The 15,996-nt window shown below is 29.3% G+C and overlaps 1 protein-coding gene across 9 annotated transcripts in view; it reads left to right on the top strand.

Moving 5' to 3' along the window:
• Positions 1-15,996, top strand: part of Mekk1 (mitogen-activated protein kinase kinase kinase 4) — a 163,082-nt gene that overhangs the window by 83,913 nt on the left and 63,173 nt on the right. For all 9 annotated transcript variants that reach the window (XM_040720933.2, XM_040720934.2, XM_071891533.1 and 6 more), the window contains 2 exons: positions 7,376-7,608; positions 8,426-8,629. In XM_040720933.2, coding sequence (XP_040576867.1) covers positions 7,376-7,608; positions 8,426-8,629 — 437 coding nt within the window. The remainder of the gene's footprint in view (positions 1-7,375; positions 7,609-8,425; positions 8,630-15,996) is intronic.

Below are 15,996 nucleotides of genomic sequence, written 5' to 3' on the forward strand. Positions count from 1 at the left end.
ATTAATTACACTCGACATGTATCCGAAAGGTGTATCGAGGGGGCTGGCATTAGGGTTGTTAGGGCCGCCAAAAGTGTTAAAAAAAATAATAATTCTAAAAAAGTATGTAATTTGTTCAACTTTCAGTGATTAATCGGAATCGGAGAATCCGGTATTTTTTTTTCTTTTCTTTTTTCAAATAGGGGGGGAATAATGTTTAAATTCCAATTCTTATTTATTTGTGGTATTTAACTATTTATTACTTTTTCCAGGTAGTTTTTACTAGAAAATTAAATATTTGAAATTAAATTAAAAAAAATATAAATGATATTTAATATATTTTTTCATATTCTATTCCAATAAATATAATTTTCTGTGAGTATTTTTTAAATTTTACTCGGAAAAAATTAATAATTGATTTTTTTTTCAAAAAATAGGGATAAGAATTTTTTTTTTCTTATTGAGAACAGCTAGGGATTTTTGAAATTTTTCTCCAAAATATTTATTTTCTTGTTTAACAGCTTAGAATTTTGAAATTTTTTATCAGAAAATTTTATCTTTTGTTAAGAGCCGTAGATTTTGAAATTTTTTTCTAAAAATTTTACTTATTTAAAGAACTAAATTAGTTTGGTCCAATAAAAATCATTTTGAAGTTTATTTATCATACTTTTTTTTTAATTAATAAATATATTAAACAAAAATATAGAAAATACAGTTGGTGATAATAATTTTAAATTATAGTTGAAAGAATAGAACGTACGAACATCAAAACATGATATCATGTAACAATTACTAAATGCAAATAATGTTTTGTATAAATAAAATAACCATTTTAATGTTAAGCTGGATGGATAATAAAAGGCATAAAATAATATATTTCCTATTTTTACACCCCCAAATGACCAGGCTGGCTACCAGTAAACTTTTCAACAAGAGACGCTTGCTTGAGACGGCACTCGAAACATTAATTAGCGGGAAAAAGATAATAATGACGTGGAAAATTTCCCTGTTGCACTTTGTAGATATGTGGTGAAATGTTTTGGGATACTTTTTGATCTAGTAACTTAAGCTTTGCAATGAAACCACTTTGATCAAAATTAAATATTTTTCATATTCGACTACATAGCTCTACTAAGAAAAATCGTATTTAAATTCTTGATTAGTAATTTCATACAACAGACTATTCACCAATGGTGATGATACCCTTCCTCTACGATAAACTTATTTAATATTTTTATAGTTTATTATTTGGATCGATTTCTGACAGCCAAGCTGACTAAGCATTTGATCTTTAACAAAAAAAAACCTTTTTGTTCTCCGATGATATCATCATATACAAAATAGGTAAGACAAAATGCTCTAACGACAATTCAAAATTAAGCATGTATACCCTTTGCAAGACATACTGCAGAAATTGTAAAATAGGTTTGATTCTACAATCCCTTAACGTTTTAGAAATACCGCTTGGAACGTAATGGTTAAAAACATAAACTTTTAAAATGGTTTCAAACGTGTATGTAGTATAAAGCACGGGAATGTATAATATACGCTTGAATCAAATAAGTAAATAAAATATCATTGTAATTGCCGTGCACGGAAAACTACCCGGGAGAAAATTGCTCGTGGAAGATTGCCCTGGAGAATTTTCCTAGTACCTGTATATGTTTGTAATCAGCATATTATATTCAAAAACCAAGATTATATACATTTTATAAATTAAAACCTAAGAACCTGTCCATGATTTCATAAGAATAATTTTTTATTTTCTCTTGCCCTGGTCGGCTCTGATTGTAGTTTAATTATTAACAAATAACAAGTAGGAGAATATTTGAATCAAAATACACTCTTTGTCATAGTTTTAAGGAAAAACAACATTTCCGGCTGTGACGAAGTGATAAGAGACGTTTCTCTTATTTTTTTAAATCTTCTCTGACATAAGTCACATAAAAGTCAAATAATTAATGAATAATTGTAGCTTGTAAATAAATACTCAATAATCTATTTTTTCTCTTTGCAAGCTAATCCAAGATAATGATTGTTTTTTTCATTTATAAGTTAGTAATTTGATCTCCTTATTTTTTGTAGTTTTTAATAGATATTGTCAAAGTATGAAGTCTACAATAGGAATTTAATAAAATTTATATCATAAAAATGTATTCTATTGTTATATGTCCATTCCTCTGCTATTTAGTATTTTATTACTCCTAGTCGTGTACTAAACGTTGATTGATTGAATTCGATTTAGCCAAGGAATACTCTCTGTATGCATGGAACTAGAGCTCTTTTGTTACCTTTCTTTTTTTAAATGCTATTAATGAAAGAAAAAATTTACTAGAATGGGGACTTGGTAGAGTGCAAACATCCACCTGTAAATGTGTCCTTAATTATGATCAAGTATGGGTCATTACAATGGAAATCAATGAACAAAAAAAAAAAGGACATATCTTCAATTTATTTCAAATATGACACATATTTTAATATTAATTAAAAATTCAAAAATCCAAAATTTCCATTTATTTTTTTGTTCATCGACTTTTAAAATTTAGAAGCTTTAATTTTTTTTTTTCGACGCCACCTACACTATTTTGAAATCGTTGTATTTTGAATGTCTTTGAAGAAATTGATATACATACTTGAATAACCATTTAATAGATAATTATTCTATCCTTTTATTGTATAATCCCACAAAATGAGTTTTTGTCCATAAGGTCACGAAGTCAATATTTTGACCTAAAAAAATGAAACATTTCCATTTTAAATTTCACACCAAATTTTTCTAAGTTAATATATTTAACTATCATAAACATTTACAATGAGTTTTTAGATTCGATTCCAATTAATTACTGCATGCTAAAAACAAAACATACATATTGCTTATAATATACATATGAGATGTGAACAAATCCAAGCCATTATTATTGAATAAGAAATCCATGGTTGGGATAAAATGCTTAATTATAAACCAACTCAGTCTGAGAGTTTTTTAGTTGTTGTCTTTTTCTGTTTCTTTTTTGGAGGGAAAGGTTGCAAGGTACAATAAAGGTTCTTATCTATTTTTATTTCTTTTGTTGGGGGGTGAGGGAGAAGGGTCTGGATCACAAGTTTGTTGGTTACGCCATTGGTGGTTCAATATTGTTGTCACTAGTGCTGAAAATCCTGTGTACAATAGGTATGTTAAAAAAAAAGGAATATGGACATTGTTGAACAATTTGAAGAATATTTTGGAAGAGATACATAATCATTCTCATGATGTTTCATTAGATCAGGTACAATCAGCTGTGACAGGGGATGAAGGAGAACAGGATATAAACAATTATCTTTGCTAGAAATAATCCGATTTTAATCCCCAATTCTACTCTGAGTCCAACATGGACTTACAATTATAACGCTACAACAAATCCTCAGGGTTATGCTCCGTCTTTTATGATCTCACACAAACGTTTGAACAGGGTTTGAATATAATAGAATCTATTTAGGAAATGATATTCACTACTCAGGAATTAAATCATAATTAAAACTGCTAAGGAAAAGAAAATTCATTCTTTAGATTACCAATTCTTAAAAAATGGGCCGGCTAAAAAAAATTAACGGATATACATCACTGGCTATAACATAATGACGCTACCAACACCACTGGCAATACTTTTATACTCACACAACCTCATAATTAGTCTTCATAATAATGATTAATTCATCATTATTAAAAAAACGACATCGATATTGATTTGTTCCGACTACATATATTATTATCTCAATCAAGATGAGATGAACATGATCTTATTTTGGATTTGGAGACATGCAATTAATTAGACGATACAATCGTTCTTCTTTTTAATAAGATAAGCTGATATTAAAAGTGATCATTCATTATGAATTATCCTGTATATTTTACCTTGAAGCTTAGTATAATAAATTAAGCTTATATCTGCTGTTAGCCTTTTGACTTAGACATTATTTTTTTTTACTAGGATATTCAAAAATATTCTATTAATGAATATAATTGTAATTCATATGATTTGCCTGTATAAAATAAACCCTAAAAATGAAGGTGGTAATCCGGAAAATTTGAATTATTTTATTAAGATTAGCTGCAAGTATCTTAGAGAGCTAACAAACAAAAATAAATCCCACTCTGTATCTAGCAAAGACATGCCTATAGATTTACTCCCTTTCTGATTCTTAAAACTCCTTAACAAATCCTCAGTATTACTCCGTGCACACTCATAAGTAGTAGCTTCATACTGGACAGCTTATCAAAATTTAGAAAAAATGCTTCAGATTGAAGACTTGCACTTGTTTTAGATCATATTTTTTAAAACTCCCTCTATGAATGTCCACAATAATTTTATTTTTAGGGTGTTTTGAGTTGTAATTAAGTGTACAAGTGACGATTATCACATAATTTTAGGTTTTAGGTTGGTTGACCCTTGTTGAGACTATGGCTTCTTTAATATAATACATCTGGCTAGCCATGAAAATAAAAATTAATTTGTCTAAGCCCTTTAAAAATGTTAAAGAATAGAGGCACTGATTTCTAGAGATGTATTTAAGTAAGGTCGAAATCCCGATGAGCATTAAAACCACTCCTGATAATAAAATCCTAAAACTCTGAAGGACAATACATAGAACTGTATGAAACATTTCCTAGAAAGCAGGAGTTTGTAATCTGAACTATTTTTATACTTATTTCCAATGCACTTGTGACTGTTATTTAATTATTGATGGCAGAATATCTAAGTATTAAGTAAATAATAACTAGTGCTTGGAATCATGAAAGACAAAGAGTAACAATGAAGGCTTGCTCGAGAATTATAAATGTAAGTCTGTGTTGGACTCGGAGTAGAATGGAGTATCGACATCAAAGTAATTCCCGGCTATATCATAGGAGTTGAATTTGTTCCTTCTTCTCGCAGCTCTTTGCAACTCATCTAATACAACTTCATGGCAGCTAACCTGCTCTCTTCCCAAACATTCTTTAAATTATCAGGGAACCACGCTAATTTTTAATTTCTTAGATTTTTTCATACCGGCAAATTTATTTATTTTAGCTCTTTAGAAATATTAAAGAAGAGAGGCTTTGAATACCCTTTCTTCTAGAGATTTAAATAAGGTTGAAATCCCGTTGAGCCTTCAAACCACGCCTCATAATAAAATTTAAAAACTCTGAAAGACCATACATAGAGCTGTATGAAACATGTCCTAGACGACAGGAGCGGTTTTTTCTATTTAGTTTGTGAATGGCCGAAGGAATGTATCTTTCAATTATAATAGTTGTTTTTGCTATGATTAATTATTACATCAAATCATTGAAGTCTTTTTATACATGGTATTTTTTTATAATGTAATTTACATAAGTGATTCTTGTTTGTGTAAAGAGTAAAGTAATTAAGTTATTGAGAAAGAAAATTTTATATTCATGGTAGGGTGATCAATCGTCTTTTTTTTATTTTTTTTTACACTCTGTTGAGATTACTGAGGAGCTTTTTATAAATTCATGTTATCTATATAAGTTGATTTAAATATCGACTTTAACCTTCCGTTCGTAAACACATTATTTTAATAACGCGGTTATTGAACTGGGCGCATTTCATTACATGATAAACAGTGAGTTGATCATAATAATTACATAATTTTTTTAAATAATTATTAACTTTTTTTGTATCCTTTTTTAGTATTCCATCAAATAATTTGTATTCTTAAATATCTATTAAAATGCTAAAAATACTTGTATAAATATAAGACATTCAGACAAAATAAATTCTTACTCTAAAATAATCTTAACAACATTAATTTTTTATGTCAACCAGATATTATAATATATTATTTTCATAGTTCAACATTTTTTATAAAAATGTCTATTAAATAATAGGTCGATTTTTGTTGGAGCAACAGGCAAAGTTGAACTCTGCCTTATTGTCCTATGGACCCTTCCTAATTGCTTGTATAGTTTTTTGTGGAGACTTTACGTCGATTTTGGGAGAGTATCGGAAAAAAATTTCAAACTATTAAATCATACTCCACAAAATCCACGTAAAACGATATGGGCAATAGAGAAGGGTGCATAACTCAATGAGACATTGTTCTACTTTACTCGTGGATCCACCAAAAATCCACATATTATCTACATTGTGCAAAGATTGGGAATCAAATGAATACCCATCAGTTTTTGATGAGATTGCCTCTATTAATAAAATAATAGCTACGATATTATAATTTTGTAAAATATGTTTTAAAATTCTACATTGTCTATCCATTAACCCATTCAGACTGGATGTCCTCAGAAATTTACCAAACGCTTTCCTCTGGCAAATTTAGAATATAATTCTAGTTAGGAGGGAGTATGCATTTAAATAATATCGATTCTTGGGAGGTATATAAACTAGCCAGTCTTCTGTATTACTTTTTTTTTGACAAACTTACTCCGAGGTTCCACAATGAAAATTTGATAATTATTTCAAAATATTTATTAAATTAAAGCAATCGTCCCATAAATGTTTTTATGGAATTAAAAAAATAATAATAACATATTTATTTACGATATCATAATTCATAAATAAAACACTTTTAGTTTCGGAAGACATTCATTACATAATTGTTTTAATTCAATTCTTAAGGGCGTTGCAAGGGGAATACTAAAGGGGTTGTGCTCCCCCCCCCCTCCAATGAAGGAATTTCCGCTTTTTATTAGAAAATTTAGTAATATAATTTCACAAATTATATTCCAAAAATTTAATTTTCTGTGAATAGCCATGGATTTTTGAAATTTTTCTCCAAAAAAATTAATAAATGAAATTTTTCTCCAAAAATTTAATATTTAAAATTTTTTGAAAAAAAACAAAAACATATTTGAGATATAATATTTGAAATTTTTTGTAAACAGCTGTGGAGTTTTGAAAAAAAATTCAAAAAATTTTAGATTTGATTTTTTTTTCGAAAAGTTTAATTAATTGAGAATACTTTTTTTAAATTACAATCCAAGAAATTATTAAATCTTTTTTGAGTACCTGTAGATTTTTGAAATTTTTCGAGAATAACTAAGAATTTTAAAATATTTTTCCCAAAAGTATAACTTTTCGTGAATATTACAAAAAAAGTTCCAAAAAAAACAACCAATTAATACATTTTATAGTAATACACATTACATATTTTGATTCAAAAATTCCATAAATATCAATTTTGACCAGAAATAAAAGATCTATAAATTTCATTTATTAAAGCAAAATATCCAGGAGGCAAAGTGGTTTTAAAGCAAAATTTCCTAGCAAAAAAAATAACATTTAGGTCAGGAAGAAAGGAGGGGAAAAAAGGATATTCTTTACTCTAATATGCCTACATTATTCATAATGAAGAATAACAAATTTAGGCACATATTAATATTTAATTTTCTTTATTATAGACGTTGGCTCAGATGCTCGTACACTTTTAAAGCAACAACGTAAACGAAATTACATATCACGAGAATATGATCGAACAACGAAATGGGAAAATATTAATGAGGGATATGAGGCTGTCTCCTTGGGTGGAAGAGAGCCACATCCAATATCCAAGTCCTCAAGGAATAGACATTCCTTTCCGCTTCAACAATCTGACAGTCTTCCTGCTATGGTTAATATTGGCGAAGTTCTGAAGGTAATATTTTGGGTACATTGTATAAATTTGACTCCACGTCTTATTTTCTCTTTCTATATCAAAATTGGAGACAGCGACAATGGATACTTGAAGTTCAATCCTCGTAACTTTTTAATAATAGGGGCATTCCAAGTGAAATCAATAAAAAAAAGAACATTTTTCACGGCATTTTTTTCAAATTTGGCAAATATTTTGATACTAGTTAAAATATCAAAAATCCAAAATTTCAGTCTTTTATGTCCTCTGGTTTCGGATTTAGAGGCTTTTAAAGTTTTGGTCTCGACGCCACCTACTATATTTTTAAATCGCTGTATTTTAAATGTTTTTGAAGATATTGATCTACTTGAAAAACCATCTAATATGTAGATAATTGTTCTATTTTTTTATTGTTTAGTCCAACAAAAAGCTTTTATACCCATAAGGTCACGAGGTCAATATTTAAAACTAAAGAAATGAAACATTTCCATTTTTAATATCACTCAAATTTTAATATATAATAAACATACAATAAGTTTTTAGAGATACATTCGATTCCACTTAAATACTACAGCTGAAAATGTATACGTAGGTAGACAAAATTTCTAAATATAAATATTATAGTCGAGTTTTTACAATATAATTGCTTGGTTTTTAGCGAGGAGTAATTGATCTTCCATTGAAAATCCCTTTAACTTACATACCCCTTCTGTCAGGTGAAGAACTATGAATGGCTTCATCTTGTGGCACAATTTGTCTCCTCTCTCTATATTTGTTTAAATTACATACTACGATATAATGTTAATGTTAAACTAATGTACACATTTTCTCTTCAATTTAGCAACAATTGAAAGTGGTTCAAACAAAGAACCGATTTACGAGTCTCCTCTCCTCAAAGCCCATTTCATATTCTACTCTTCATGAGCACACAAGCTCAGCTTCTAGTGGACTAACTACACCTTCTAAAAAGAGATCCTCCATTTCTAATTCCTCAGATCGTGCTACGTTCCATAAAGTATTTACTGCAATGCTCAAGAGTTCACAGGTAAGGCCGAGTCTTTATGTAATTCAGTTTCATATTTTAGTACTAGTTAATGCATGGATTATGAATTTGAAATGAGTTTTTTCGTATCCAATCTGTTTTTTGAGTATTTGATTAGAAGTTTTGGAATACATGAAAAAAAAAAGCCTTTGGAAATTACTCTACACTTTATTTCAAATATTATGAGTTAATCTATATTGATAAATCAATGTGTGTCTCTTTACTCTATGCGTTAGTCATTTTTGAGTGTACCTAGATACTTAATCTAAGTAATAACAATGCAATCAAGCGTCATATTAAACAAAGAAAAGAAAGGAATATACATATGGAGTTGTATAAAAACGGTATGTAAAAGTGAATTTAAATCTCGTTGGAGTTTATATCAGCTCATATAAAAAAAGAAACACTAATGGGAAGTACTTAATACATTCAAGGGGTGTCTTCAGGATTATATTTGGGTAGGGGGCGTACACAGAGGGTGGGCTGGAGGGACTGTAACCTCCTTCAAAATTAAGGAATTTTTGCTTGATATTAGAAAATTTATAATTTGAAAATTAATTTAAAAAAAACAAAAAAAAACGTTTTGGCAGACTTCCTCTTATTAAGATCCCACGAAGTGCTGGAGAGGTTTAATGGTATTGGAGCGCTTATCGTGAATAGATGATTTTCTTCATAATTGTGAAATAAAAATGCATGGAACTATCCGTCCTTATCTTGTGATATGATCACCACATTGAAACTATTTAAAGGATAATTAATGTGCCTTGTATTTTTGTGTCTGAATTATATTGGTACAACAACATCAAACTTTATTAATTCGTGTCATATTTTTAACTATTCAATCGTGTATATGATATTTAGATTTTAATTTGTGTTTATATATTGAAATATAAAGTCGACTTACACTTTAAAAAAAAAAGAAGAATAATAATGACAGCTTTGGTAAGTAAAAAACATATATTTGGGGAAAAAATTGAAAAATACATTGTTTTTCACATAAAATTGAATTTTTGGAAAAAATTCAAAAACCCACAACTGCTAAGGCAAAATTAATTTTTTTGGAAAATAATTAATAAATGAAATACTAAATATTGAGTTATTTGAAAAAAAAATTTTAAATATGAAATTTTGTTAAAAAAAAATGTCAAAATCCAGAGATGTTCACATAACATTTCAAATATTAAATTTTTGGAAAAAAATTTTACCACTATTTTTGAGTAAAAAAATGTAAGCCTGAAAATAAAAAAAAATCTAGTAAAAAGCAAAAATTCCTTTATTTGGGGGTGGGGCTCCCCCCTCGAGATGTTTGGAAATGTTTAATGGTTGTATTCTAATTAAACTTCAAAATTAATTATTTCGTGAGGCTCATAAATTTTCTTTAATTAATTATTAATTTGTGAGTGGAGGAATTAATTTGTAATCCCATATATCCTTTTGAGATATTTACCTACTACTAGTGATTCACGAATCCTTGAGAAAAGTTAGTTATTTACGAACTGTTATTCAAAATACTTAAAAGAATCGGTTCGTGAACCATGAATAAACACTACTAAAATCTTAATCCTCGTATATATATGTACATTGGAAAATATAAGTAAATGTTACTCTTATAAATTATGCCTAGTGTTGTAAATCGTGTGTGTTTTTGGGCTGCCTTTATTTTCTTGAATTATTTATGTAGAAGAATTATTTTTCTACTACATTCAATTATATTCAAAAACTAATGGAACATTCTTGTGTGTTCATAAAAGACAAAAAATAATCTTGAGTTTTTCTTGCCTAGTTATAATTGTAAGACTTTGTTGGACTCCAAGTATAAATAAGAAGGGCGTCAGGAGGATTATATATATGTACTTGGTTTGTGTATTTTTTTTTTTTTGAAATCCATAAACTAAAACTTTTGAAATAAATTTCGAAAATCCATAGCTATTCACAAAAAACAAAAAAAAAAGTTCTACAAAATTTTAACCATAAAATCTTTTGGAAAAAAGATTGAAAAGTATATAACTATTCACAAAAAAATTGAATTTTTTGAAAAAAAAGTCAAAAATCTACAGGTGTTTTCAAAAAAATAATTTTTTTGGTAAAAATTTCAAAAATTAAATTTTTTTTTCTGCTGTATAATCTGCTTGAAAGACATTTTTTAAGAAAATAAATCTTTAAAAAAAATTTTTTACCCCTTTTTCGCCCTTGTCACTGCTGCTTGTACCTGAAATAACGTAATGTCATAATAAGCTACTCTCCTCCAAAATATTCTTCAAAGTGTCAGGGTTAGTATCTTAAGTTTTCCTTCGTTTTTTTTTATCATGCCCAAAATACCCACTATTTTCATCACTAATCATATATATACCTATTTTGATAATTTGTATAAACGTATTTGCGAGAAAAGGGATCTGTAGTTTGTATTGGTAGTGCTCCCTGGAGTTGTAAAAAAATATGACATTGGAGGAGTGCGATACTTCTTGTCGTTGCAGATTGAACATTAGCTTTTTATTTCCCTAATCTGTCATCATTATTCTGCTATTCTTGCAGAGAGAACAATAAGTATTAAGGTATCACTTGTGCGTTAACAACAAAGGGTAACTCCGATGATTTGTTGTAGAGATATAAGTGTACGTCATTGTTGGACTCAGAGTGGAATTTTTGATCGAATGCAAAGTAACTCCTTTTATAAATTATGGGGTTTTTCTATTCTGAGCAAAATTGTGTCAATGAATGATATGTAATGACATATACCCTTATGTAAGACTAAAGACTGGAGTTCCATCTAGTTTAGTCTGGGTCCAGTTCACTCCTGGATATCCGTCCTACAACTTAAAAAGTTCGACCCTTGACGACATTATTCAACTTTATTTATCCTTTTTTTTAATTAGTTCTTGTACTGACAGTTCAAAGTACCTAGGGTTCTAAGAATGGTCCCAAGGATTATTCGCTGGAGACTTATAAGTGTAGATCCTTGTTGGGTAGTTAATAGAAATGAGGATCAACATCAAAGTCATTTCTGTTTATGTCTTTGGTAGATACTCAGTGAGATATGTACTATTTCCTTCAATTCAGAGCTGCTTGAAGCTACTTTAATCAAGCTTTATGACAGCACGGCTGCTCTTCTCCCAAAATCTTTCAGCTTGTTAAGCGTACCATGTGATTTTCCGAGGGGGGTGACAAGCCGACAGGTCATATTTCATACAATTCTATCGATCAAGTTTTTTCAACTGGATTAAAACTTTGTCTGATTGCTTTTACCTCAAGAAATATAAAAATGACCTCTATAACTCAAAAATGAGGCTTTTGTGGTCGATAAAGTTTAAAATTTTATTTTTCTGTCAATAAAGTGTCAGTTTCTTATTTAAAAAAATATATTTTTCAAAGCAACAAATATAATTTTTTTAAAGCGTTATATTTTTCTTTTTATGTTGTATGTCTTCACTTTGCAACAAAATGTACTTTTAATCAATGTGATCAAAAATGATAAATGTATTACTCTATTTGTACTTACAAGTATAATTGTGTTGGTCCATATTTGTTTGGCGCAGTTCAGCCTTAGAACGGGTTCTAGTCGTCCTTAGGAATAATGCAATATAAATGAAGTCAATCAAAAAAATGGTCTTTTTTACAGCACCATCTTTGATTTTTTAAATTTGGCACATACATATATTAATATTAGATAAAAAGAAAAGAATAATAAATTTCAGGTTTTTTGTCCTCTGGTTCAGGATTTAAAGACTTCTAAAGTTTCAGTCTCAACGCCACCTATCCTCTTTTTTAGTAGCTATATTTTGTATGTTTTTAAAGATATCAATCTACTTGAATTACCTTTTAATAGATAATTGTTAAATTCTTTGGTTGTTACATATCATTGTATAAACCAACAAAATGAGTTTTTAAGCATAATGTCGTCATAAGGTCAATATTTTGACCTACAAAAAATCAAACATTTCCATATGCAATTTCACTGAAATTTGTAATGTATAATTAGAAATATACAAAATTTTTAGCGATACATTCGATTCCATCTAAATACTATAAATGAAAATGTGTGTATGGTAAAGCAAATTAGAGTGAAATTAAAAATATGTACCTCGTAACCTAATGGTTAAAAACTCATTTGGTTGGCTTATACAATAAAATACAAACAAATAATTAAACAATTACCTATTAAATGGTTTTTAAAGTAGATTGATCTCTTCAAAAACATTCCAAATATAGCAATGTCAAAATTCGGTATATGGCATCGAAGCCGAAACTTTAGAAGCCTCTAAATCCTGAACCGGATGAAAAAAAAAGGCTAAAATTTTTACTTTTTGAGTTTATAATTAATGTTAAATTATGTGTCCAATTTGAAAAATATATATAAAATGATGCTGTTTTTCAGGGATTCATTTGGATTGGAATGATTCAAGGTTAATAGAACTACAAGGTTATACCATAGCGTGTTTACTACTGATGTTTGACTTCCACCACGCTTTTAATATTGACGTCATAGTATATGAGTAAAACATGGGTGTTTTTTCATAATCTGTTTTTCTTGCCCAGTAGTCGGTACGATACATTGATTTGAAAATTCAAGCAATAGTGACGTCATAGACTATAAGTGGTTGTGTGTTTTGTCAAAATCTGCCTATCTTGCTCAACAGTCGGTACAATACATCCGATTGAAAATTTTAGCAAGCCTGATTACATGATGATCTAACCTTGTATTTCTATTGACCTTGGAATTACCCATAATTTATTTCATTATATAATGGAATAGTTCAAATTAACAAGGTATAGCTGTTATCAAGATTAACTATGTTTCTGATTGTGTTGACTGTTACTGTTAGAGTACCGTTGTCATACTCTATGACGTCAAAATATGTATGCATAGCCCAGCAGTCGGTATGCTACAATAAATTAAAAATTCTTTCAAGACCGATTACATGATGGCATGACCTTGTATTTCTATTAATCTTGGATGGGACAATCCAAGAGAATGGACTTCATTCATATAATGAAATACACCTTGTGTGCTCGAAAACCCTTATATTTTATTACCCAAAAACAATACTTCAATAACACGTGAAAATACATAAAGGACAGCTGAAGTTTCTTTCAGCTGGAAAGTTAGTGATGAAGTAAAAGCAATAATGGTCACATCATATAAATCCAAGGGCAAAAAAAAAAAAAAGTTTTTTTTTATTTTTTTAAATATGATATGTAGCTTCAAATGTGTATCAATAGAGTTGGGGAAAAGTTAATATAAAAAAGAACTAACATTTGACTTCAACAAAAGTTTTTATTTACATACAAGCTATTAAATATGTATTACTTTTTAATTCTAAGGGCAAGGGGTCTAATACACTGACAATTACGTAATATCAGATATGTATAAAATATGTCCAAGGAAGCGGGAGCGACTTTTTTGTACTTGGCAATCTGAGGAGTATTTTTTATTTTCTAAAGCTCTGGTATCAATATTATTTACTTCTTAAGAAGGATGAATCTATATATAATGTAGTAACTAGTGGCTTTATTTATGAAAAATGGAGTGCAAAATGAGGGTTTTCTTTAAGCTAAAATATAAGATAATCACTAAGTCATTAAAGACAAAAAGTAACTCGGGGGATTTGTTGTGAATTGTAAGTGTGAGTCCTTCCTTGACTCGGAATAGAATTAAGGATCGAATTCAGGATAATGCATGCCTTACTGCTCCTTGGAGCTGATCATATAAAACGTCATGACAACTAAGCCGCTCTCCTTCCAAACATTCTTCAATTTGTCGGGATTAGCAGGATCATTTCTTGGTTTCTTTTATTTAAACATACTAGCAAACCATATATTATGGCTGAGTGTTCTAATTAGAGATGGACGAAGCTTTGGATTCGGCTTACGAATTTCCAAAGGAAAACGAGGTTTCTTTGGAATCTGCAGTTTTTTTAAGTGCCTCCGCCGGTGCGCCGAAGTCGATTATGAAATATGTTTATCATATCAAAAACCATATTATTGAGTTTCTCGCTATACATCAATAAAAATATTAAAAATATCGAAGCTCTTATTTCCCTTTTTACCATATAAGCTGTGTGTCCAGTTACTATTCAGGTCTGTGGTACTAAGTCAAAATTAGAATAATTTAGTTACTCATTTGGTCTGTTTTCATGGTAGTAAGCCGATCAAAGTTGAGAGGAAAATATTGCATTGTTTTAAAGATCACATTTTATTTCCCTCGTGTATCTTTATTTCTGTGAAAAGAAAGGGGCTTGCTAGTCTATTTGCAGTCCAATTATGGTTCGGACCCTAGTTTGGGAGCACTTTGATATCGACTATGGGGACGGATGTTTAGCAAAATGTAAGATTTGGCGGACGAGCCAATTTCTCCACTACCCATTGAGGAATAATCTCCAGTCGAAGTATAAAATTGATTTCTTGACTATTATTCTGGTTGTTCCTCTGGGTCAGTTGACTCTGAGAGATTATTTTCTCCTGAAAGCACGTAATAAATGTTAGGTGCACTCGTTTTAGCCCAAAAAATGTGAAATACCAATTTTTTTTATATAAGAATCTCCCATTCTTCAAATACGACTATTAAGGACTATTGATATGGAACTTTTTATTATTATTTTTGATATGGAACTTTATATATATATTGGCTAAGGGTTACCCGGCATTGCTCAGGCTAAGGAGGGAGAGGGAAATCCCATTAAAGATGGTCAAAATAATTGAGAAAATTAATAAAATATTCAGAAAATACTTCTATATAATAATGGTTATAATATTATTTATTTATTTTCTCGACCAGCGGCGATAAATAAAGCCTATAAAGGTCGACTTATTTTATAAAATATAAAAATTATCGTTTTTAATAATAGTGATGTATTTACAATTATTAAAATATAAAAGACAAAAACACAAATAAGTTAATAGTTTTAGTGGTGGAAATTAAGATTGGATAATGATCAGATAAATTAATATCATTAATACTTTAGTGTTAACAGTAGAATTGGAGGAGGAGAGCACCAGATCCAAAATATTGCCCCGAGAGTGAGTACCATCACTTTTTGTTCCAGGGAAAAATCTTGAATGACTTCTATATACAGCTTACCAGTAGACGAGAAGGGGATTCAAGATGCCCAATCAATATATGGAAGATTGAAGTCCCCACAGATGATTGTGACAGAACGAGTTGATCTTAAATAAGTAGAAATTAATTGGTATTAATTGTGCTTGGTACTAGGAGAGCGATACATAGAAAGGATCCTATGATTATCACATTGGACTTCACATATTTGGAAGTTTTCTTCAGAGATATCCCTTACTCCCTAAACATAATATGAATGTTTGGTTGTTGTCGGCAAAGATCCTGATAATTCTAATTGTAATTAGTTTGGATGCTTTAC

Source organism: Lepeophtheirus salmonis, chromosome 10 (assembly GCF_016086655.4).
Source record: "Lepeophtheirus salmonis chromosome 10, UVic_Lsal_1.4, whole genome shotgun sequence".
In the NCBI taxonomy this organism is placed as follows: Eukaryota; Metazoa; Arthropoda; class Copepoda; order Siphonostomatoida; family Caligidae; genus Lepeophtheirus; species Lepeophtheirus salmonis.